Raw genomic sequence first — 25,906 nt, forward strand, 5'->3', positions numbered from 1 at the left:
TGCAGACAAGTTAATTTAAATTAAAAATACAAAAACGTTGATGAGATCGGTCATTAAAATCACTCGAAACACCTGCAAAGGCAAAGTCAAACAAAAGTAGACGACGGTTTGCGTAATGTTTACATTTCTTAAATTTTCCAGATCACATGAAAAAAAAATCTCAACGTGTTCATAATTGTCAAAAATATGTTTATAAATTTACGGGCAGTAATCTCCCACCTAAGAAGTAATTAGAAATCAACTTCCTAAACTTAAGTATTATTCTTCAAGTGTATCCTTCATGGAGGCCCCGATTTAACACACAAACACGTGTATACATTATCGGCATTGTTTGGTCATACAAATGTAATAACAATTGTATAATATCGCCATTGTTGGAGAATCTTGGGTTGGAATAATATGCCGGTATTTGTTATATTTTTTATTTACATAATTTGATAAATGGCGTCAAATATGTACGTTTAATAAAGAGTAATTATCAAATATGTAAGAAAACAAAAAGCACGTGTTCGTATCTATATATATCTTGGTTAGCTCACTCGCTATGTCGGCAAAGTTCGGGAAGTAAACCCGATGCATAATTAATGAGATGAATAGGCACACAACACGATATGAATTATCAATTATTAACACTTCTGTAGTTTATGAAAACATTTTAGCGATCTTATTGCTTATATTTAGTACATATCTTTGATTTTAGCAGCTTTAAAACTTGTTCATAATTTTGTCAAAATCGTAGCTACTATCCCTTTAAGACAAGAACTATTGGATTCTGTTTCAGTTCTTCCTGTCCAAGTTAACACACAAACTTTGCTCTTTGGATCAACGGTACTCTCAGATGAGCAAAATAGTCTTTTATTTAGTTTGGTGCAGAAATATATTATTAAAAGTAAACGTTTTAACCCTTGATGTCAATGCTTCATCACTAATATTTTTGTAAAGGAGACAGATTTGTAAAAGCAAATTGCTTGTTTCTGAATCCTGAATATTATTTCCTTTGTATAATATCGTATCATGATGAATTATCTGAATAAATATTGTTTAAACTAATGTTGTCTTATAAATACGACTTACACCACCACGATTAATTATTTGATACAAAAAAGATAATACAAATACGGATATTTCTTAGAAATGACGGTTATACTATGAAAGGTACGGTCATCCTTTATAAATTACGGTCATCCTTTCGAAATTACGGTCAACATTTTACCAATCACGGTCATCCTTATTATATGTTACGGTCATCTTGAAAATATTTTAAAGATGATTTACGGTCATCTTAGCGAATTTTTCAAACCCAATTTCCCGTTCTATACATGTTCCTCGGTAGAGATTTGTGACTTCCGTGTGAATCTTTTATAAATTTACATCGTACCAATGTATGCTTTGTAAAGAAAATGATGTAGAAACAACTTAACAGACAATAAAAATACTGACCTAATTTTTCGTCCGACATCTTGGGATGACCGTGAATGCAGTTACGGTCATCAGCTTTACCCCAGTGACAATATTAGTAGACTTTGTTAACGTTAACATGAACAACCACTGTTTTCTTGTTCTGCAGAATCTAACACTTCTTTTGGTCGTAATTCAATATCTGTACAATTGTTAAGGAAAGTTCATACGAAGACACACAGCTATCTACAAAAGACAAAGCAAACCATGCTAAATTGAAAAGATAAGTCAAAAATTTAAATGGTTTGGCTTTCAAGAAATCAGCGATGCATATAAGATATCAAGCAATGTACCCATATTACAGTGAAAACCTAAAGATCCCATCCCTTACATTTCATTTTGTCTGAATTATATTACTATACCTTCATACTATACCGAGATGCAATCTTAAAAAGGAAACAATACGTTATGAAATGCATTCTCCGAAGCGCTTTTCTGGACTTACATTTATCAGGAACGATCAAACTCGGAGATTTGAAGCCAAGGATGTTTAAGCGGCGTTTTGCATTTGCACCGATCTGCATTTCATTTGCGCCGATTTTTTCTTTCGTTTGCGCCGATTTTTTTACAGGTAAATTACAAGTGAATAGATATAAAAAGATGTATGAGTGCCAATGAGACAATTTTCCATCCAAGTCATGTTATTTTTTATTTATCATTTTGACCTCTTCTGTTAGCTAGTTGTACAGAGGAGGGGTGGTGGAAGAAGGCATACCAGATACATCTTCAGAAATTTTCCTTGACCGTACCCACAGTTATTTAGCCTTTGTCTTTCGGCCATCGATCTGCCGCATGGTTATGCTCTTCAAGTCTGTGTTTTGACAATAGCCAGACCATCAGAATCCGTTGTGAGTCTGGCTTTACACGATATTATGGTACATCAGTGAGATAAGTTGTTATGTTTCATGACACTGATCTTCCGATATGTATGACCATCGATATTGAAGGAATAAGCAATTGACTCATCGGCTCATTTCAGTCCATGTCCAATTGTCCATTTTGTTACAACGAAGTTTAAGAACTATATCATATGAATCCAAATTAACTTAAACATAAGTGAACTACATTTATAACCAGATTTTACCAATGGTATAGTGGACAAGTATTAACTTACATGAAAATCTAATTAGGAGCAAATATAAAATCGGCGCAAATGAAAAAAATTAAATCGGCGCAAATGAAAGAATGAAAATTTTAAAAATCGGCGCAAATGACATACGCCCTCTATAAGAACCGAAACATAGCTTCAATAAAAAAAGTACACCAAATTTGTATAAAACCTGACAGGCCAACAAAGCTACTCGGTAAAAAAATAACTTCGGAGTAATGTCACTTTATAACATTAATGTATATAGGTGATTTTTTTTTTACAAAAATACTAAACTACAAAATGGAGTGCATATTATATTTATAATGAATAAAAAACAGACCTAGGACAAGTGCCTGTGAAAAAAAGAAGTGCTTGTACAGCAATTTTGAACTAGTAAATTTATCATTTTTGGAAAGTAAAAAATGTATATGTTAAATTGGACAATCTTAACATAGAGTGCGAACGTTGGCTTTTTATGAGACATGCAATGGCAAAATGTGAGTCTAAGGTATCGACATGCATAACAGTTAATAGAATAAGAAAGTAATGAATAAAGTAGAATAATGTTCAGTCTTATCCATTTTTTCACTGTAAAACATAAAATAATAAACAAAAAATCGAACTCCGAGGAAACTTCCATGATGAAAAATGGTACATTCAAATGCTCAAACATATCAAACAAATTGACAACAACTGTCATATCCTGACTTGGAAAAGCCATTTTCTTATGTAGAAAATGGTAGATTAATCCCTGTTGTGCAGCTAGATGAACCTTTCACTTTTATGACAGTCGAATAGATTTTAGTATATTGTCTTAGATTGACAACTAATTACTACCACTTATTGCTTTTACAAAACTATAGATACTTGATTTCGTGGTTTTGTACAAGTCTCCACACTAGTATATATATAAAATTTAACGCCGAAATAAATGGTTTCATCTTTTCTCAAGAAAATTAGCTCTCGACGAATAATAATAAATCAACACATGAATGCTTAGACTTCAAAGACACAATGTGTCAGAGGGTTCGTATAAATAGTACTAATCATTGTATTTTTTTTTTTATCACATTCCTATAAATAGATCAATGATATGATCCATTTTATCTTTACCTCAATTTCATCAAATTAATTCATAGTTCAATTATGAATTCTCTCGGTTAAAGTTGATCTTATACAATATAAAAAATCCAATGTATCCGAGATTCAAAATTCTTCAGGATACTAGTTTAATAAACATTTCTCATACAAACAACAATCTACAAATGTTGGTTCCTATCGTCATTAGCTGCAATACTATACAATTACTGTCTTTTGATGACAGTAATTGTTTTATTCCATATTCCGAGAAAAAGTATTCAATGACAAACATTTACCAAAACAAATTTAACAAAAATTGCATGTAAAAGCGTGTGACGTTTAGCGCGGTGAATAACACTTTCTCAGGTGAATATGCTTTTTTATTAAAAATATATTTATTCATATAGGGAAACCTACTAAAATAATACAAATATGTAATATACTGCATGTAAAAACCAGTTTTTATGTGTATTATGTGCAAATACATGAGAACCATAGGGAACTATATTTTAGTGTGAATACATTTAGTAACAGTAGGTAACCTGTCCTGTTGTTAGGGAGGGTGGTGCCTAAGTAAAGATTTAGAACAAGTTCTAATCTTTCCAAAAATAAAACTCAACAACCAAAAATGTACCTAATCACTGAAATACTGTACCGTCTGGATTATACATTTACCACTACAATTCTGATGTTTCAGTGTTGAAGACGCTGTAAAAATGACTTCTTAATTAAGTTTGCAATCATTTCTGAAAATATCATATGCAACGGGGAGACTGGGTATAGAAATATATTCATCCTTAGACTAGCCAGTCGTGAGGTAAAACACCTTACTTAATGGGGCTTCTGTTTGTCTGAGCAGGGCATTAGATATTTAACAATGTCCGGGCGGAATGGTGTTCTTTAATTTGATGACTTGAGTATATCGCTTCAAAATATATCTGGCAGGGGGTCTACAGGTGGCTTGTTGTAACGAAAAATCCCTGTCCCTACAAAAAACCACCACACGCTCAAATATATCGCCTGTTTTACACATTTACAAGTATCACATAGACTTAAAATTATCAATAATAGTTTGACACTTAGGTCGAGGTCAGATGAACAATGCCAACCAGACATGTACACCTAACAATCGGTCCATTATCCAAATATATTTGCCCTATTGCTTATAACATCTAATGTTTACAATCAGGAACAGTTTCAAAATATTGACCAAAGAACTATGAAATTGATGTCAAGGTCAGATGAACCCTATCAGACATGTGTCCCTTGCAACCTTTCCAAAAGCAGCAAGTGGCCCTCCACTTTTGAAAAATAAAACGCAAAAAATTATGAAAATATCCCCCCCCCCCATTTTTAACCCCCTTTTAGTAATTACCACCAAACTCAATCCCAGCTTTCCCTTTGTGGTATGGTACCTTGCAGTACAATTTCAAGTAATTGTCTTGAAACTAGAAAATGCTTCATTTTTTACACCTTTTAAGCCCTTAATTCCTGAACGTTTGGAGCAATTACCACCAAACTTGATGACCTCCCTTTATTGTATGATACGTTGTATTACAATTTCAGAGAGATCCTTACGCTTAAACACAAGTTATTGTCTGGAAACTAGAAAAATATGTTTTGCTCCTAATTCCTGAAGGTTTAGGGCAATTACCCCAAAACTAAATCCTCCAGAACACAAACAAAAAGTTTTGTCATAAACCTGTTAACTATGTAAAAGTTTCAGTCAATGAGCTATGATGAGGGGGTGGGGGCTATATAATCTCCATAGAAATGATACTTGCAAATGCCTTAAACTTGCAAAACAAATACCATTGACTTAACATTAGAAGTTCATCTTATACTGATCTAATCACAAACTTATACAGGTAAACTAAGCAAAAGATTTAAAGTCAACAGACCATGACTGGGGGTATGAGCCAAATACTCGCCATAGAAATGAGATGTGCTAATTCTAGTACAACTAAATACCAACATGCATTCTTTGAGTATGGCATGACATTACATAGTCCTCTACCAGTTAAAAATTCAATGTAATGGAACAAAATTCTAACTTGATCTATAACTTTTCCTGATGAAACTTCATAAAATTATTAACAAGCCTACCACTAAATTCTTCAATTAATATTCAATAGAAAAGGTAAAAAAAAAACAATTTTCATTTAGTTTAATATAATGTCTTTTACAAATCTTTTAAATGATGAGGTATTTCCATTTGAACAGAAATCTAGTAATAAATAAGTATTACATTAAAAATTTAATTCGAGGGAAAGGGCTTTAACTGAACAATGAGAAAAGATTAAATCAACAAAATCAACTTGTCATGATAAAACAATACACCAAATATCAAATCAATTTCTTGAAGCATGAAGAAGAAAAGTCTGGAAAACTGATTTGCCAGACTGACGAATGGATAGACAGACTGACAGAGTGCAAACCTAAAGTCCCCTTCGACTTTGTTGATAGAGGATTTACTAATATAAGCCTACCATTATTAGGGACGACATCAAAAGTTCAATGTAAGATAAAAAAACTTAATTCACATAGTTTTATCACTGACCCCCACACCCCCCTCTTAACTTAATTTGGGAAAAATTGATTTACCAATAGGGATATATGTAAAAATCGATTTTAGATATACAAAACTTGCAAAATTACCATGGAAGATACTGTAAACCAACTTATTTTCACTAGCTATTTATTTCCACAACTCGTTTCAGCGCTCCTACTTATGGTAATAGATATATTAACTAAGGTTAACATCAAAACCAAGATAAACTTGAAGGCAAACTTGAACAAAGTCACTGAACTATGAAATATGACTCCAATTTATAGATGTATACTGATATTTGGTTGTGAAGGACTATACACATGTCTATGGGTACACAGTGTAAAACACGTCTTGTGCAAAAGTTAAGGTAGAACTAGTATCCATTTTCACTACATATAAAAACAAAACTTAAATCTCAATTTGTTTTATTAATTTTTTTATATAAAACTTTTGTAATATTTCATAAATATATCATATTTTAACCAAACTGTATATAAATATTCCCACCTCTGCTTTAAAAAAACTGAATTTAAAACAGAGTTGCTTCCCCTATCTGTGCCATAAACAAATTAAACCTCACTAAATAAAAAAAAATATAGTATATATCCTTACAATGATAAATTCCTAGCACAGATCTTTGATTGTAGTAAATAATAACTAACAATATTTTCCTACATGCTCATTTATATAGCATTGATAAAATTCCAATTAATATTTATGGTAAAAATATTCAATAGGCACATCCCATATTTGTGTGGATGCAAATGCAAAAAAAAAGTTAAATTGCCAAATAATTCAACAAGAAAATATATTAAGGGCTCCTAAAAATGTTAGGTGTTATCATGAACATTTATGCATGTATGATCTATGAAAGCAAAGATGTGTCTTTCAGACATGGATGACAGCCATTAATAAAATTTCAAGTAAATGCTACTACTTTGGCTTTAAGGCAACTGTAGCCTGTCAAGCATACATGAACAATGTAGGTCATGATGATCTAAATGTTATAGAATAGTATTACATAAACTATAAAACATTGTAGAAATATGACACTATTATCAACTATGACACATATCTATATTAAGGACCTATTGTGGCACAAGAAAAGTCCCAAAAACAAAAGCTATTAAAATTGACTGGGTAAAGTCATAGATATTGGTACATCAGATATTTATAGCATACTGCAAATTATCTAATGATAATTTTATAATGAAATACTGTCATATGTATGGTATGCTCTGGCAGTTCGAACTTTGCTTTATGAAAATGAATATATATTTAATAAATTTGTTAACCTTGTGGACATAAATTGAACTACAGACAACCAAAATTTCAACAGGACTAAAGATATGTATTTGAATTGAATGTAACTTTAATAACAGCAGAGTGAAATTTTGTTGAAGAATTACTTTGGAGTTGAAATGGTTTGAGACAGTTATTTTTTTTATATATCTGATTGGTTCCAGGCAAATTGAAACTTTAAAACACCTCAAGTCTGAAACGCATGTCAAAATGACCCAGAAGTTGGTCAAGACGAATTCACTGTATAAGAGAAACATAGCCTTTCTATGAACCTTCATGTAAATCACAGAAATATAATCTCATAGACTTGTAAAGAATTATTACTACTTCTACAATGAAAAAAGTCATCTTTGGTGTATTGTAATTCCTATTTTCTTTCTTTCATTCATAATTTTGATTATTTAATTAGATCAGATAAAACAAAGACAATCTATAGCTCTTCAGACTATTTTGTTCAGACTTAATATGAATTTTAAGCTGTGTAATTTATTTTTACTAATTTGAATAACAAATACTTATTAGTAATGAAGATGTATCTCTCACCTATCTTTTTCTCAGAAAATCCATGAAAGAACTGCAAAAACATAGAAAAAATGTATGTAATAATAAATTTTTCATTTTCCTGATTATCAATATTACAGTTAATTTATTCAATGAGAAAATGAAACGTAGAGTTTAGGTAAATGAGTAAGCAAACCAGCGACACAATAAACCAATTGACACCTTCTTCAACAAAATTTATTTTCTTCACATAAAAACAAGTATGAAATTAGTCTAAGACATGGAAAATAGAATCATAAATTGTTGAACTAAATTAGGACTAAAAAAGCAAGTTGATATGATCAAGCAACCACAACTCATCTATATAGCTTCAAAAATTATTTCAAAATTATGATTGATGTCCTGGGATTTAAACAAAACCAAGCCATACAAATGTTTAATCAGTTTCTACATTCTCATTGTCAAATTTGGAGGGTGGGCTTTATTCTGGTATTATAACAAAGGATTTTCTATTTACATGTCATAACTTATGATTAAAAAAAGACTGAGCATGGTCTGGAAAAAATGAGAAAGTTATATATTTCACCTTTTTTTTGCTTTTTCTTTTGAAAAATTAAAGTCAACACTTATCACAAACATAAACAAAGCAATAAGCAACTGAATAACATAATATACAATTCAATTAAAGTTGCACCAATATGTGAATTGGTGTATAACACTAATTACAGAGTCACAGAATGATAAATTAACACTTGGTTCACCATATACAAAGCAACAAAAAAATATCAAAAATCAGATTTAAACAAAAATTTGTTTACATTCATTTTATAGTAAAATAATTTGCATATTTTATATGTTATTTTATTAAATGTTTATTATCTAAAATATTCAAACATTTTTTTGTTCATCAATGTAATTATATGGCTTATAGTTTAATAGCTGCAAAGGGTCATGTTCTTGTAAAATAATAAAATTCCTAAAAAAAAATCTAGATATGTATCTTTGTAATAGACCATGGAAAGAAGAGTAATTTTACCCCAAAATTGTTTTTGAAATTTGTTTTTCTTGCCCTTGTTCTCAATCTTAAATTTCGTAATATATGTTTCAGATATTTGACCAAACATCCAATAAGATAAGATTTCATATTAAAAACTTTTACTGTAATAGCAATGTATTTCAGTTATTTTGAAACCAAGTACATTACCAAATGAAAATGACAACAAACATAAAAATTTCTCCATTTCAAATAGTTCTTCATTTGAAATTGTACACATTTTGATTTTACATAGTAAATACACCATTTACAGAATAAAAACATTAAGTCTGGCAAATAAATAAAAGTAATACATGTTCACAATGCAACCAGCAACAAAAACACATGTAGCTGTCTTATGTCAATAATTGATGCATCCTAAAATTTCCCTTCTGGCATTTTCAATGTCTCATGCAGGAAATTGTAGGTATAAAATCCCAGGTTTTGGTGGTAAAATAATGCACATCGATCATGCAAAATGCAGTAGACAACACGAAAATAAAAAGAGACGGAGTTTGTATTAACATGCACAGCCTCCTTCTTTTGCTTCTGGCTCCGATGGTGTGTCTTTTAATCTAACCTCCGTCACTGAGAAAATAGTTAAGGAAAAAGAAACAAACAAAATTCAAATTTTACAACATTTAAAGCTTTTTTTGTACTAAAAGCAAACAAGTAAATGTAAATGAGTTATACAGATACTTTTACTTAATGGATTTCTGGTTGACAGTGAAAAATCATTTTTTAGATTTTGAATCAAATAATTGCATTTAGAAAAAATATTTTTGGTATTTTTCATTAAATCAAATTCAATAAGCTGAATTGTATTTTGATGCATTTTTAACTTTATGTATATTATTCTATTAAAAGTTAAAAGAAGTTAGGCTGCTGCTACAAGCATTATGTGCCAAAATGCATTTTCATCTAGAGGATTTAGTGTGGGAGTAATATGCCTCTACAACATGCTTCAAATCAGATTTATTTTTCAAAGGTGTTACAGCATGCAGATCAGCTTTTAAAAAAAACACTAAAATAACATTGACAATTTGGTTTTGTTTTTTAAACAATTAAGTGAAATAAATAGTTTACTATACATTTGTTTGAAAACTTTAAGCAACATAAAATAATGCACACGACTGCAGCTAAAAATGCAAATCAAGATACAAATCACTAATAAAATTGACTTTTTTACCTTCATTATCCTCTTCATTGCTAAAGGCCTGAAATTTCTGTTTCAAATATTTTGGGGAATTGTAAATGACAGTATAACATCCACATTGCTAATGGATCTTAGTAATGCACACTATAACTTTCGTAATAAATTATAAAGGTATCGTAATTAAGCATTAAGCTTCCTCCACTGTTTGACTGTTATATTAAATGAGAAACATTCCTTATATTGAGACAATCAGCCACAATAATCTGAGATGTACCTTTATCACTTTAGTACATGTACAGACACACTTACAATAATACTTATCACTCATATAACCTTACTTTTGAGGAACAAATTTGTCTATAAGTAGTGATTTCTAATGTCATTTTTTTCATGAAATTTTCCATGCAACCTGTATATTTTCAAAGAGTCGGCAAAAAAAAACTAATTTTATTTTGTAGACTTGTCTCTAATCTACATGTATATATCTGATGTTTAAGTTGGATAAAAGTGGAGATACACCTTTAACATGTTTAGAATTCTTCCATATACATGTATTGGATTTTTTTTATATCAACCTTTTTGGCAGAAATTTATATCAGTTGAAATTTATCCTTGAAATCTTCAGCTTGCAAAAAAATACCTAAATCCCCATAGATGCTCAACTTTGTATGCGTAAAATTTAAAAAACAAAAGGATACTCTCTCCTTTAGGTTTATCTGTTTGTTCCATTCCAGGTAATGCAGCAGCCACTCGTCTAAATAACTACAAATACAAATATACACAGATTACTTATGCTCAAATGAGTTGATAATTTTTTAAAGTGGACTGCTGATTCTTTGGTAAAACTTATTGAAAATTGAAAGATAAATGTTTGGGTCTTTTTTTGCTGAGAGCTTAGTGACAGTATCTAAGAACCAGAAATTTACATTCATGACATTATATGGCCTTAAAATTTCGTTTATTTGTTTGTTTCTCCCATGTTTGGAAAATATGTTTTTTGCCTGAAATAATTCATGCATGCATGTGTCTTTCAAATATACAACCAGTTAACAGTGAACATTCTTAAGTATTTCCTTCAATAACATCAGAAAAATGCAAACTTTCTCTGAAAAAAAAGCAAAACAAACCAAGATTATATAATGATTACTTACTTGTTTTACATTATAACCAGCTTTAGCACTAGTTTCTATAAACATCACATTTAATTCTTTAGCTTTCCTTTCACCCTCTTCTGATGTTACTTGTCTGTAAAATGCAAAACAAAACAATCAGATAAGGCCATTTAAGATTTTTCTCCAACCAACCAACCTATTTTTTTTTTTTTAGAAATTTACTTTAAACATGTTGAAAGATGAATAAAGCAACCCACTCTCTGAATCAATACTTTTTCAAAGTCCCCAAACTGGTAAGTTTATTAATGTTTAACTTTACATTAGTGAAAATGTTGGGTATTTTTCAGCCACTGAATCACCGTCTAAAACAAATTTGAGAAAGCTCATTAACACAGTAATATATTCCTGCTACATGTATTTCATATCTGTATGGCATTTTGGAAAATCTTTTTGGAAGGACAGACAGTGATAAAATTTTAAATTAGCTAATTTTGACAGACCACCATTTTTTGCTTTTCCCAATAAAACAAAAATAGCTGGAATCTATGTTTTAATTTGAACCTATATAGATCCATTTCAAAATTGATGAAATTTTAAAGGTAAAGACATTACAAATATGATGAAGTCTTAGGTATAATAGGCTTTATAAGAAATTACATCTAAAACGTAAGCTTGCAGTCCTTTGGCTAGTGTAAATGGTAAGTAAATTTGCACAGCATCATGTGACATTTCAAGTAGAGGAATTCAAAAGGACAAGATTTTACTCTTGTTTTTGTCTAAACTTTACAGTTGCATTGAAGTATGCCCCACATGCCCTTTTATTCATATTTTGGGAATTTACAGCTTTTAATGAATGTATTTGATTCATAAACATGATAGAACAGATTGTACTTAGTTATAGGTGGTTGCTTAAAGATTGTTGTTCTCCACTATTGCACATGCTCGATTAAGTAGAGTGGGGTGCTCATTTTCGCCACATCTTTCCATGTTTTCTACAGTTTATGTTCAGGTCTAAATGTTTTTGAAGTATACTGATATTTCTATATGAAGATCACTTCAAATGCAAAATATACTTAAGCTTGAAAACCGGTTTGTTATAAGAAAATCATCTGAAAAGTTAGATTAAAGGGTGTTTGAAATTTCCGGATGTTTTGTCAATGGGGGACACATATTCGCCGTTTTTACACATCTATTTAAAACCAAATAACCGCAGCTTTTAACAATTTTTATCAAATCAATTGCATGATAGATGAATAGCAGACATTCCAAAGGTATAAAGAATTCAAAATTAGGGCATTCAGTCAAATATTTACTTAGAAATACTTCTTTGAAATCGTGTTTTTTATTCAGGAAATTGTCCGAAAATCGTTGTCCGTTTTTCGGTCATTTTCGGTAGGAGACGCAATTTTGTCTCAGTTTAAAAAAATATTATATTTGTTATAAAAATATAATTTACGGGTACATTTCTTCCATTTCAGCCATCCTTTGAAGTTTTTACACCTCAAAATCCTTAAACGGCGAAATTGTGTCCACGGCGAAAATGAGCACCCCACTCTAGGTACCAATTTCTGATATGATGAAAATTTCTCTTCACGTTACTCTAGTGTGTATAAAAGGTATCAATAACCTTTACCCTTTTTTTTAGTAATCAACATACTTCAACACAAGCTTACCTTTTATCCGATAAATCTGTTTTATTTCCTACTAACATAATTATGACATCACTACCTCGTTCTGTTCGTACATCATCAATCCATTTAGATGTCTGTTGAAAAGAATTAGCATCTGAAAAAGATTGATTGCAATGCCAATGTTAAATATATTTACACTGTACTTAAATCGTGGGCCATAAAAAAGAATAGGTTTGTTTGCCCAAATGCTACCTACTCAGAAAAAAGCTGCCTACTCAAATTCTTTTATTGTCCTGATTTGAAGAAGTTTTTTTTTAATCAGATAGGCATGAAGACTAATAAACACCCGATACTTCAATTTCTCTTTTAAAAAAAAAAGAAAAGAAAATGCCTACCTACCTACCCACTATCTCAACCTTTGGGTAGGGTTTGGGCAAACCAAAATATTTTTAATTGTGGCCTTGTAACAAACATTTTACATATCTATTTGTGGTTTATTTTTATTGTTCACAGAAAGAAAATCCCAGAGCTCATTATTTATCTTCTTTGAAAAAAAGTTGAATTTGTCGCTATTTTCTCAAATTTTTGTTGTTGAATATTTTCCATCTCATACTCATAGAGACAATGAGAGAGGTACACAGATTGCCTTTTCTAGTTCAAGCAAAATGAGAATATTTAATGTCAGAAGCCTATATCATTGATGTTGGCCTAGAAAAATAGTGATGAACATTTATTAATAGAGGCTTTCAAACTTTTACATCCTCTCTTTCAAAGAACAACTTCTACTTCATTTTGTCTCTGAATGAATGTTGTCTCATTGGCAACCATACTGTATCTTCATTTTGTTTTTAATCAGTAATCTTTGAGTATTGCAGTATTAAAGGAATAATCTTACATTTTCGCGGACAATGTTTTATTTTGATACTTCCTTTTTCTCTTTGATTATTTGCTTAGTTATGATGTATGAAATAAATTGCATTAAATATATTCATTTATCCATCACATGAAAACTCAACTATATCATGTGTAAGGAAAGAATGTCAGTATAATATGGTAACATGATAGTTTATTCTTAGATGCATGATTTCTTTTATTAGTTATTAGTGGCTTTGAACTAGCTGTCGGATAACTGTGAGTACTCTCAGATCTGTTCCAAGTGTCTTTTTGTTGTCTGGATGTACAAGCACTGTGTCTAAACCACACCGGCAAAATTTGCTCGGACTCGATGGTATCTAACATCCGGCACAATGACGGAACACCAATAAACAAAAGAAAGGTAGGTTTCTCCTTATTTTTTTTTATTTTTTTATGATATCGAAGAATATATATACATATACAACTATTTTCTATTGTGAGATGCAATATTTTCTACAACCGTTCTATATTAACGGAAAAATAAGTCAAAATGCATGTCAAAATGACGAATTGAGTGAACCTTGTCTCGAAATTGTTTAATTTCTCGTTAAATTGTTCACATTGTACGGAAAGAAAGGTACGGGAAGATAGATATTGACACGGAGATTGCAAATTTAGTTATTATGAGCATTTCAATAATTGTATTTCTGTGTATGGAACGAAAGAAAAGGGTCATGTCAAATTAAAATAAACCGGTTTCGTCAATGTTGTTACTACACAATCACCCGGTTTCGTCTATATATATCACCCGTTTTTTTTGGGTTTTTTTAACAAACAATTTATGAAAAGAAACTTTGGCACGGATCTGAACATTGTCTTTCGAGAATTTAAATATATATTTATTGTAAAGTAAACTTGGCGTGTTAAAATCTATTTTAAACGGGCACTTTTGGACATAGTAAATTAAGATAATACACATTTTCCTAATGAAAGACGCATCCCTTATTTCACTTAACTTCAAACTAATTTTAAATGGAATATGAATACTGAATAGCAAACACTGGTATCTAATTATTTTGTAACATTATTATATTTTCTTTGTTTATAATAGTAGTATGTAAAGATGAAAAATAAAAGGATGTGTTTTGATTGTGCCATAATTTTAATTTACTATACTATATTATATACACTTACTTTACAATATTTACTATCAATTATTAATACATTTATGCATTCAATCATTGACGAACAGTCCCAAACCGACTATAGTCTATACTGTTCTGCACAAATTAATCATGCATGCAGTCCTGCCAGATTTTCTGGTACTACAAATGTATATATACTGTGTTACTTGCGCATTAAAGCGAGTTTTCACACTTAAGCATCCATAACATAGCAGTGAGATTTGTAACTTTCTCCCCGTTTCTGGTAGGCACATTTATTTTCATAGGCATGTTTTTCACATTATTTTTACAGTTCAAATTCATTTTTCGTACATTTCAAATTCAATTGAAACTTCAAGATAACTTTCGAAAACAATATCTGACAGTTTTGTATTTTCAATGTGAATAAAAGTTGGTTTGCAAAACATGACCGTCATTTATATCTAGGTCTTATTAAGAAGAAGTGACGGTAACCACTTATCCCATAAACATTGACAATGAGACAACTTTCTTTTAGACACAAAAATTATGTTGAATTAATTAAGTTTAGGTCAGTGTATGCCTTAAACAATGAGAAAAACACACAAACTGCATGAAAGCAAGCTATAACAGGGCCCTAAATTATAAATGTAAAACAATTCAAACAAGAAAACTACCTGCCTATTTTATGTTCAAAACGCATATGGTATAAAGCAACCAAAGACAACCATGGAAGCGTGTGATTCGGGAATGGACTGAGTCAAAGTGTTGTCGCTAACACAAACAGTACAACAAAAGTACAAATAATAAAAAATGATGAAAAAACCTTAACTCGTCCGATGACAGAGCCTGTATAGTAAATGCGCGATGTGTGCCAAAACTTGTATCATAGTTAAAATTATCCCTTAAATATAATAAATATACATGTATTCGCAGTTTACTATGAAGTCCACTATCACTGAACTAGTATAGATATTTATTAAGGGGCCAGCTAAAGGACGCCACCGGATGCGGGAGTTTCTCGCTTCATCGAAGACCCATTGTGGCCTTCGGCTGTTTTCTGCTCTATGGTCAGGTTGTTGTCGCTTGGAATTTGTATGAACTTTTCATGTTGATAGACATACGCTTGGCGGTATGTAAAAGTTGTTCGAATTACGTCCACTTTGAAATAAACTGAATCCGTCTTGTCAAAATATATAGACCAACGTCAGTGTACGATCATCATAACACAACGGCGACAGTACAGACTCTTTTTTTTTTTAGTAATGTTAACAAAATAATTATTATTGAATTTGTTGATGACCTGAGACTATTATACTAATTTGTACATAGCAGTATAGTTACAATAAGGGATAAAAAAAATATTTTAATGCATGGTAGTTGTAATCCTACATTCATTTTCTATGTCGATTATGCATGCATATACAGTTGTCTTATTATCAACGTTTATCCTTAAGAAGATTTATTTTTAACGATTGTAGAAAAGATTACGTACATAGAATGATTAGATTACTTATAAAGGTGTCCATCCTTTTGTGCGAGAAAATCACATATCAATTGTGTGTTTCGATTTTAAGACCGTAAACTTTAATTTCAAGTTTAAACATGTTCAACATATTTTCCCATAACTCATATAGAAAACGCATATTTAGAGAGCTTTAATCTCAATATGCTGTTAAAAAAAATTCGGAATGCAAAGTAAATTAAAATATTTGTGTTCTATAAGAGTAGGAATTCAAGTTTTTGCTTATTATTTATTTGAATCTGAGACTCATATAAATAATAAGCCGTTGTCCGGTGAACGAACTTGTTTACAACGACCCACAAAACTCCTTTTGAACACTGAAGTTAAATAATGTAATGCGATTATGATTTTTTTTATTTGACCAAACCGGGTTATGCATTTTGAAATCTATGACGAAACCGGGTTGTATACAGTGACGAAACCGGCCAGTTCCATTTTGACATGACCCATTTCTTTCGTTCCATACACAGAGGTACAATTATGGAGATGCTCATAATAACTAAATTTGCAATCTCCGTGTCAATATCTATCTTTCTGTACCTTTCTTTCCGTACAATGTGAACAATTTAACGAGAAATTAAACAATTTCGAGGCAAGGTTCACTCAATTCGTCATTTTGACATGCATTTTGACTTATTTCTCCGTTAATATAGAACGGTTGTAGAAAATATTGCATCTCACAATAGAAAATAGTTGTATATGTATATATATTCTTCGATATCATAAAAAAATAAAAAAAATAAGGAGAAACCTACCTTTCTTTTGTCTATTGGTGTTCCGTCATTGTGCCGGATGTTAGATACCATCGAGTCCGAGCAAATTTTGCCGGTGTGGTTTAGACACAGTGTGTACAAGTACCCGGCCACGTCCACTTGTATTTTTGTCTATCTGATGAGTTTAGCCTTTTCAACTGATTTTTATAGTTCGTTCTTATGTTGTACTGTTATACCACTTTCCCAGGTTAGGGGGAGTGTTGGGATCCCTCTAACATGTTTAACACAGCCACATTATTTATGAATGTGTCTGTCCCAAGTCAGGAGCCTGTAATTCAGTGGTTGTTGTTTGTTTATGTATTACATATTTGTTTTTCGTTCATTTTTTTATACAAACAAGGCCATTAGTTTTCTCTTTTGAATTGTTTTACATTGTCATATCGGTGCCTTTTATAGCTGCCTATGCAGTATGGGCTTTGCTCATTGTTAAAGGCCATATGGTGACCTATAGTTGATAATATCTATGTCATTTTGGTCTCTTGTGGACAGTTGTCTCATTGGCAATCATACTACATCTTTTTTATATATAACATGGGTAAACCTACTTGTTATATCATACACAACTACTGCAACAGAAGAATCTCTTATGTAACTAGGAATTAAACTTCGGAACCTCTCTTGACCAGCTGTATCCCACAATTGTAATCTTATCTGAAAAGAAAAACAGTTTCTGTTATAGTATGATTCATATAGACATGCACAAGAAAATAAGCATTTTATCATATATAATGAAAATTCTAACACAGAAATATGAATCACCGATTATGTAACAAAATAAAAATAATCACATTAAAACAGTCATGACTTTACAGTATAAGTTTAATTGAATCGTAAGAGAAGAAAAGGAGGAAATACAATTCGGCTAGATGACTACTGTATACATTTATGCACCATTTTCATTCATAAATATTAATTACACATTTTTTGGTAAACACCAGTACCACATCAGAAAACTTAGCAATATAAAATCAATTTAAAAAAAAGGTTAAAATTCTGACACTCTAGCATGGCAATCTGTATTCATACTATAACCATTAAAATACAGATTATTTAAGAAATTGAATGCAAAAAAAACCCAAACAGTATTCTTTGCAGACTTAATTCTGAAATTAACTGTATCACAAAACTACATTTGATGCAGCACTCCTCAAGCCCTTTTGTCTAGACTTGATCTTTTTTTTATTATGTCTGTATGAATTTCTACAACATTAACAGACCAAACAGAACAATTTTTCCAAAAAATATAAAGTGGTCACAAAATTTTATCATAAAAACTGTGCTAATATATTTCACAAAAAAAGTAATTTCTTTTCCAGATGAATGGTTTTGAAATAAATTTTTTTAAATTAACATTAAACATGCTCCACTTTTAATGGATTACTACTTTTATGTGGAAATTGATTGTTTCTCTCTGGCCATACAAATTACCTTTTGTAATTGACTAAAACTTTTTTGTGTAAATTAATAAATCAGCAGAAAGAAATCTTTCCAAAATGTTGAAAAAAGACCCTACCTAAAATTTGGTCTTTACTGCCAAGGTCCCCTTTCAAATGCTAAGTTTAAATTTAATGTCAGATTGTGCACAAAGTGTATTTAAAAAAAATCAAATCTAATAAGACACATTTTTTTCTACTTACTGTTCTGTCTTCTAGATACATAGTTTTGGACAAGAAATCAATACCAATTGTAGCCTAAAAAACAAATGCAATTATATATGGTTAAGTGCACCTACATTGTGATTGATTGTACATACAAAACTTCAATTAGGTATATGTGGGTTTATAATCAGACATAGAAATCGGGAAATTTGAAAAAATGCGAAAAAAAATATAGCGAAGCGGTTGAGTGGGATAGCGCTGCGGTAAGTGCAATAGGACAGCGGGAAATTGAATGAATGAATTCCAGAATAAGTTAATTGATTAGTTGATTCTCCAAATATTGAGCTGCCATTAATTACACACTTAAGACTGTTGTATCATCGAAGAATCAAGGCTCTAATTTTATGTCAACATTTTATCATTTCAAATTCAGTCTCCGAGCAAAATAATAAATATAACTGGTAGATAGTTGTCTCTTTGGTAATCATACCACATCTTCTTATTTCTATTTTTTGATCTGGTCATTAGTATGGTATTGTACCAGGTTTATTTTTAGAGATTCACACATGCTTCAAATGAACAATGAAGTCAAATGTATTACAAAAAATGTACATATACAAAAAAAAGTAAGATCACAAAAATACTGAACTTAGAAGAAAATCAATTCGGAAAGTCCATAATCACATGGCAAAATCAAATAACAAAACGCATCAAAAACGAATGGACAAGAACTGTCATATTCCAATATAACATGTAAAGTTTTAAAAAAAAATGTGTTTGCTTTTCAGGTATATCATGATTAAATGCAATTAGATTGAAAAAGATGTCATTTGGAAGTACAAAATGTGTAAAAGGGGGAAATCTTTGCATGCAAAATTTGGGGATTTTAGATTCCTTTGAAATATTGGATCTGCAGCTTAAACAATTTCCTAAAGTTTTTGTTCACTATATTTTAAAAATGAATTTCCTCTGATGGATCTTTATAGTGTGATACTACCAGTAATCTGATACATACATGTAATACGGATCCTGTTTTAGATTGGAGTTTCAAGTTGAAAACATTTTGCAGACAACACCTTATTCACAATGTTACATTAGCATTTTCTCAATTTCTCAAACACATTCTGCATTTATATCTGAGCTGACTTCTTGAAGCCAAAGAAATTAAAATAATCACACAAGAATTCATTGATTGCATTTTTGCTGTTAGAATGAATTGATACAGACATGTAAGTATTGATTTTATCTTTTGCATCATCAATTTCTAATAAGAACAGGAGAATTACAATTTCTGCACCTAACGGTCTGCATGTTGATTTATATTATTGACTTTCAATCAGTAGATCTAATGATAAGTGAAAATTCCAGAACAGATATGTACGTGTTGTCTTTTCTCTAAGAATAAAAGAGAGGCAAAAGATACCAAAGGGACATTCTAACTAATAAGTCAAACATGGCAAAAAAAACACAACAAAAAAATACACACACATCTGTACACAAAATATACTACTTAAAAAACTAAAGACTGAGCACCACCAAACCAACCAAAAACCAGGGGTTAACTATAGTGCTCTGGGAGGATAAGCAGATCCTGCTCCACATGTGGCAACTGTTTAAGTTTGAGAATTCTGCTATGATTGCTACATCCTGACAATGTACATGTTTCTTGTGTATAATTTGGAGTTTAGTGAGAATGACGTCCATTATCACAGAACTTGTATACATGTATATATATTTGTTTAGGGACCAGCTGACAGACGCCTCTGGGTGCAGGAGTTTCTCGCTGCATTGAAGATCTTTTGGTGACCATCTGCTGCTGTCTGTTCTATGGTCGGGTTGTTCTCTTTGACACATTCCCCATTTCGAATTTTGTGTAATACATGTACAATGTACTAGAGTGGAAAAGACAGAGTCAATTGAAAGCACACTATCTTTTAGGAAATTCCATGACACGTAAAAGTGTGCTGTCAATTCAAAACATGTTGAAAAGTTTATGGTAAATCTTACTTGATAGGTATTGTCGAAGCTGTCATACATAAATCTCGTTATTAAAGAGGTTTTACCAACTGAAACAGAAAAAAAAACCTTGTAATACATGTAATATATAATTAAACAGGTATAATGTAAATTTATAAAAGCACAAATATACATCATGTAGAAAAGGGTTGACAATATGAATATATAAGACAAAATGAAAATATAAGTGAAACAGGAAATTGGTTATAACATTTAGAACCTATCATCTTAGAAACAAATATTCAATAACGGAAATAACAAATGATTTTTGCATTTTTTTTGCCAGAACTATTTGTGGACTACAGAATGCATTAAAAAGAGTGCAAATTTTTATAGACTATGCCAGCGAAAAATGTACAAAATGTATGTAAATGAGATGTAGTAACCCTGGTCCCATTGACAGTCTTTAACATGTTTAAGGTTCTACTAAGGTCAAAATATAGGACACTTCATAAACATTTAAACTTTGCCTGTTTTTTTCCAACCTATAATGAATAAAGTCATAAACTATGAGAACATATGTTCATTTAAACATATATATATATATATATATATACACTGTGTAAACTGTAAATAAACTTGAAATTGTTATGAAGTGGCCAAACTGGTTCTTAGGGTGAACACTAAAATTTCAAAAAAAAAATCTTTAGGCCTGCGAGACGATTCAATTTGTGGACGAATACTGTTACATGTAATGCAGGGCAAGCTCATGTTGATTTGTCACATATATATGTTTTAATGGCATATTTGTCCAATTCTGTATTGTTCCTTCGATATTTGTTCACCTAGATACATAAAATTAACTGAAACTCGAAAATCAATACATTTTCTGAAAATTCAACATGACCTTGCCATGCATTAGATACATGTATAACAGAAGTCATCCATACCAATTTTAAACAAATTAAGTCTTCTCACAGATTTTTTAGAAAATTTAGTGTTCACCTCAAGAATGGGTTTGGCCACCACATAACAATTTCAAGTTTATTTACAATTTACACAGTGTGTATGTGTTAAGTATGTGTTAAGTATGTTTAAATGAACATATGTTTTCCTAGTTTAGGACTTTATTCATTATATATGTACATGTAGGTTGAACAATACAGGCATTGTTTAGATGTTTATTAAGTGTCCTATATTTTGACTTTAGTGGAACCTTAAGCTTAACCACAAGTTCTACAGCATTGGCTTGTAATAATGCTTTCAGGCTTGTAAAATTCTTCTCTACAAGCCAACTACACATGTACAATTTTCAAAAAATTGAGCTTTGGGCTTGAGAACTCAAAAGTTTAAAGTGAAGGTTGACCCAATAAGAATTACATATATAAGCACAAATAACAAGAACAGGACAGACACCCAGTATTTCTACATTTGTAAGTCTCCCATATCAAGCATCACACACGAGACATAAACCATTTAGACTAAGAGATCAGATATTTTGGTATTCCCCAGGAAACACATGTAGAAAGTTAAGGCCTAAAATATACCTCCATTTCCACAATATACTGACAAATTAGGGTAGGAAGCAATAGCATGAACAGTGCTCCAGCTAGAATTCAAAAGGTGCAGGGTGCCAGTGGAGGGCAGGGCACTTTTTTATGATAGAAGGCACTGCTTGTTTCTAATGTTTATGTCCCTGCGTGTATCACGAGTTCACATATTTTTTTACTGTATATATTGTCAATAAAGATGCATAAGTAGGTGTTATTATTTATTCTATAAAATTTGCATAAGAAAAGTCATTCATACTACATGTTCATATACATTTGTAACATGGCAATACACATTCATACTATTAACCAAAAGAGGAAAAATAAACTAACTATTCTCCCCACCCCCTCTCCTTCCAAAAAGAAAGAACATAAACTAAACATCTCATAGTTTACCATAGTTTACCATACATGTACATGACAGAGTAGTTGTATTTCAAAATTTTCATTGCTTGGCCCTCAAAACTTTTTTTATTGTTTGTGTTTAGGAATATAATATTTCGTGTAGCTTCATCATGTTGATTTGTGATGAGAGTTTAACTACACACTTCCATTTTTGTAAGTTGATAGCTTGACACCATTCAAACAATTAATTCATGCATATTTCTTAATTGAGAATGTATAAAACATGGATTGCCAAAAGTACAGTACATGTATGATTATCAAAAATAAATTGCAATATATTTTTTTTTGTATGTTCAAAGACAGTTAGTATCCTTAAGGTAACATTCTTATATAATTTTGTATTCAATTGGTTATTTTTTCCTATTTTTAGTGCTAGATAATATTTTAGGAGCACAATTTTGTAATAAGCTTTTTCAGGGGAAGTAACTCCAAAATTAATTTCCAACATGTTTACGTCTGCTCGTCGCTCACAAGTTGAGATGGACGATGTTTCTGTGAAGGCAAAGTTGATAACTTCAATTCAATTCTAAATTCATGAAAGTCTTCATTCATACACTCTTCGATTGTGACTTGGAGATCAAAAAGAAAATGCAGACACATTCATCATATTTATGACAAAAAGGTACATTAATTTGTCTTAATTAAATTACCTAGTAATTAACACCTTTGAAGTCTTATCCACAATAATTGATTGTAATGACATGATTAACCTCGTTACCTGGGGGCAATCACCAGGTGTCATATATGTAATTTAACTGCTGATAAGAAATCGATGAAACAAAAGGCAATTTTACCAAAACGGCACAAGGGTTTTTCAGAAAACGGCGTCAGGGCAGAAGGGCGCGGCTGAGGGCACACAGGGCGCGGCGCCCTTCTATTTTGGGCTAACGAGACCACTGATGAAGTAAGGAAATAATTTATGGCAAGTCTTAACAGAGGGAGAAATCAGACTACATGTAGAATACAATTGTTTAAACTGGCTGCATTTGTTTGCACCTGTCCTACATTTTGAAGTTGTCAGGAATCTGATGTTCAGTAGTTGTCAGTAGTTGTCGTTTGTTCATGTGGTTCTTAAGTTTTTCTTGTTTTTTTGTATAGATTAGACCATTGTTTTTCCCATTTTAATGGTTATAAACTAGTTATTTTTTGGGCTCATTGTACATGTACATGTAGCTTGCTGTTTGGTGAGCGCCAAGGCTCCATGTTGAAGGCTGTACTTTACCCTTAAATGGTTTACTTTTATAAAATGTGACTTGGAAGTCAAGTTGTCTCATTTGCACTCATACCACATCTTCTTATATCTAAACAATGTTGTACCTGCTTTAGAATGACAATAATAGTCTTTAACTTTAAGGTATGCACAAAAATGCAAAGATCTATCAAACCCCTCTGTTGACATAAGCATAGAAGGACACAAAAGGGGGTGTTTAAAATAGAAGTCTTGCTGCAAAAAATAAGTTTAAGGCAAGATAGCGAAAAGTATTTTCTATTGAGTATTGGGCCATAGCTCATTTAAACTTACCTGCAGCTTCACCAAGAAAAGCCAACTTAAACTTCAATAACGAGCTCCTGACATAATTATTGTTAGAGATATCCATTGCTTTCTGAGCAAAACTCATTTTAATACAATAATAAGGATGTTCAAATGGATTAAAAGGTCTAAGAACTTTTATCTTGTGTTATATCCTGTTTGTAATTGTTAATTTATGTGTCATTAAATGTGGTCTATAGTCCTAAAATATATGCTATATCATAAGCTCCATGCTGGCAGGTGATTGCCTATGATGAAATTTTATTTCTAGCACTTATAGTAATATTAGTTGCAATTTGTTCATCTAATTATCTTGAATTTATGTCGTGTGTCTGCATTAGTCAATACATTCCAAACAAAACTAGTGCATGCAATTTGCTTTTCCAAATACAATTTCAGTGAACGGTTAGGTCGCCAATTGTATGGAAATTAATATTAAATGAAAAATAATTTATTATTACAAGTGATGACTCAATGTGTGCATGACATGATTGGTTCACAACGAAGTCAAATAGGTAAACACGACCACTTCCGTTACCTCGTCATCGGAACTTACCACTTTGTTCACCTAGAAAAACTAATTTAAACTTCCTCAGCGGGTTCCCGAATTCCCCAGAGGAACTCATTGTGATATCTGATTCCTATGTAGAAATATAAAAGTTAATTTGTAGGTGTGAGTCGAGACTGTACGTTATTATTTAGCTGTCTTCTTTCAACTCGCCACGTTCCGAGTCTTCATAAATTACAGACATGCGTGTTCACACCGGAAATGTCAAATATTTCGTTCTGAAGGAAAGTGTTGCTTTTATTTTTAAACGACAACATATTCGGTCTTCTTCAACATTCCCTTTGTTGATTATTTTTTCTGTTAGTTCATCAATGTAAAATAACGAAAAATAGTCTGGATGCGTAAGTTTCAACATGAAAGTAATTTTTTGGTCTAGTTTCAAAAATAATTTTTTGAAATCAATATATCGAAAAGTTCCGACATAAGCCGGCGGCACCAGTCTGAGGTACATCAACTAGTTTACTAATTTGAGCAAACAGTTCTATCTATTTATTTGAATTATTTGTTCAACTGGGTGCACTTAAAAAAACATAATGGACATACATGTACATATGTTGTGTTTACGTCATTATTTCGTAAGAAACTATTTGGTTTGTTCTCAGTCTTAATTTATAAAATTCAAGCGGAACATATGAGACACAAAGAAACTCATAAGAAACTCGTTCGCCTTCTTTCTTTTTGAGAGTGTTACTGATAAAGGTAAGCATGATGAATTCATGAAAAAGCCAATTTGTCATTAACAATAAAATTGAGAATGGAAATGGGGAATGTGTCAAAGAGACAACAACCCGACCATGCATGGAACAGACAACAGCAGAAGGTCATGTATTGGCATTGTATACATACAGAGGTATACATTCATATCAATTCAAAATTAGAACTATTGGTTTAAAATATCGATTTACGCTGAATGTTAAGTCAGAAATGACATTTCTCTATAACAGTCTGTTTGGTTACATCTTCGTCAAATAAGACTAAAACATCACTTATATTTTATATGCAGTATATATACTCTTATCGGTCCTTAACAATAACTCATTCTAAAAGGTTACCATTTCAACACTGAGTGTATGGGGACATATAGCTGGA

The 25,906-nt window shown here is 31.3% G+C and overlaps 1 protein-coding gene across 4 annotated transcripts; it reads right to left on the reverse strand.

Moving 5' to 3' along the window:
- Positions 1 to 1,507: 1,507 nt before the first annotated feature.
- Positions 1,508 to 25,023, reverse strand: LOC139516687 (ras-related protein Rab6). Of its 4 annotated transcripts, none has more exons than XM_071306922.1 (8): positions 24,806 to 25,008; positions 20,815 to 20,873; positions 18,847 to 18,900; positions 17,755 to 17,860; positions 12,957 to 13,068; positions 11,323 to 11,416; positions 10,870 to 10,933; positions 1,508 to 1,600 (listed from the first exon to the last, which is right to left on the reverse strand). In XM_071306922.1, exons 1-8 carry the CDS (start codon positions 24,873 to 24,875, stop codon positions 1,533 to 1,535), a joined length of 627 nt encoding a protein of 208 aa, XP_071163023.1. In that variant the 5' UTR covers positions 24,876 to 25,008; the 3' UTR covers positions 1,508 to 1,532. The 4 variants fall into 4 exon arrangements, with proteins under 4 accessions (XP_071163023.1, XP_071163021.1, XP_071163022.1 ...); XM_071306920.1 differs by lacking the exon at positions 24,806 to 25,008 and adding an exon at positions 24,241 to 24,407; XM_071306921.1 differs by lacking the exon at positions 1,508 to 1,600 and adding an exon at positions 6,588 to 9,603 and having other exon boundaries at positions 24,806 to 25,023.
- Positions 25,024 to 25,906: the final 883 nt, after the last annotated feature.

Source organism: Mytilus edulis, chromosome 3 (assembly GCF_963676685.1).
Source record: "Mytilus edulis chromosome 3, xbMytEdul2.2, whole genome shotgun sequence".
NCBI classification, from domain to species: Eukaryota; Metazoa; Mollusca; class Bivalvia; order Mytilida; family Mytilidae; genus Mytilus; species Mytilus edulis.

What these genes read in the sequence shown, in the direction of transcription:
- LOC139516687 (XM_071306920.1), bottom strand. Translation starts at nt 24,337, where the DNA reads ATGAGTTTTGCTCAGAAAGCAATGGATATCTCTAACAATAATTATGTC. An exon ending in GCTTCGACAATACCTATCAA is followed by an intron (nt 18,901 to 20,814) that starts GTAAGATTTACC and finishes TTTGTTTTTTAG; the next exon opens with GCTACAATTGGTATTGATTT. An exon ending in AGATAAACCTAAAGGAGAGA is followed by an intron (nt 1,601 to 10,869) that starts GTATCCTTTTGT and finishes ACAATTGTACAG; the next exon opens with ATATTGAATTACGACCAAAA.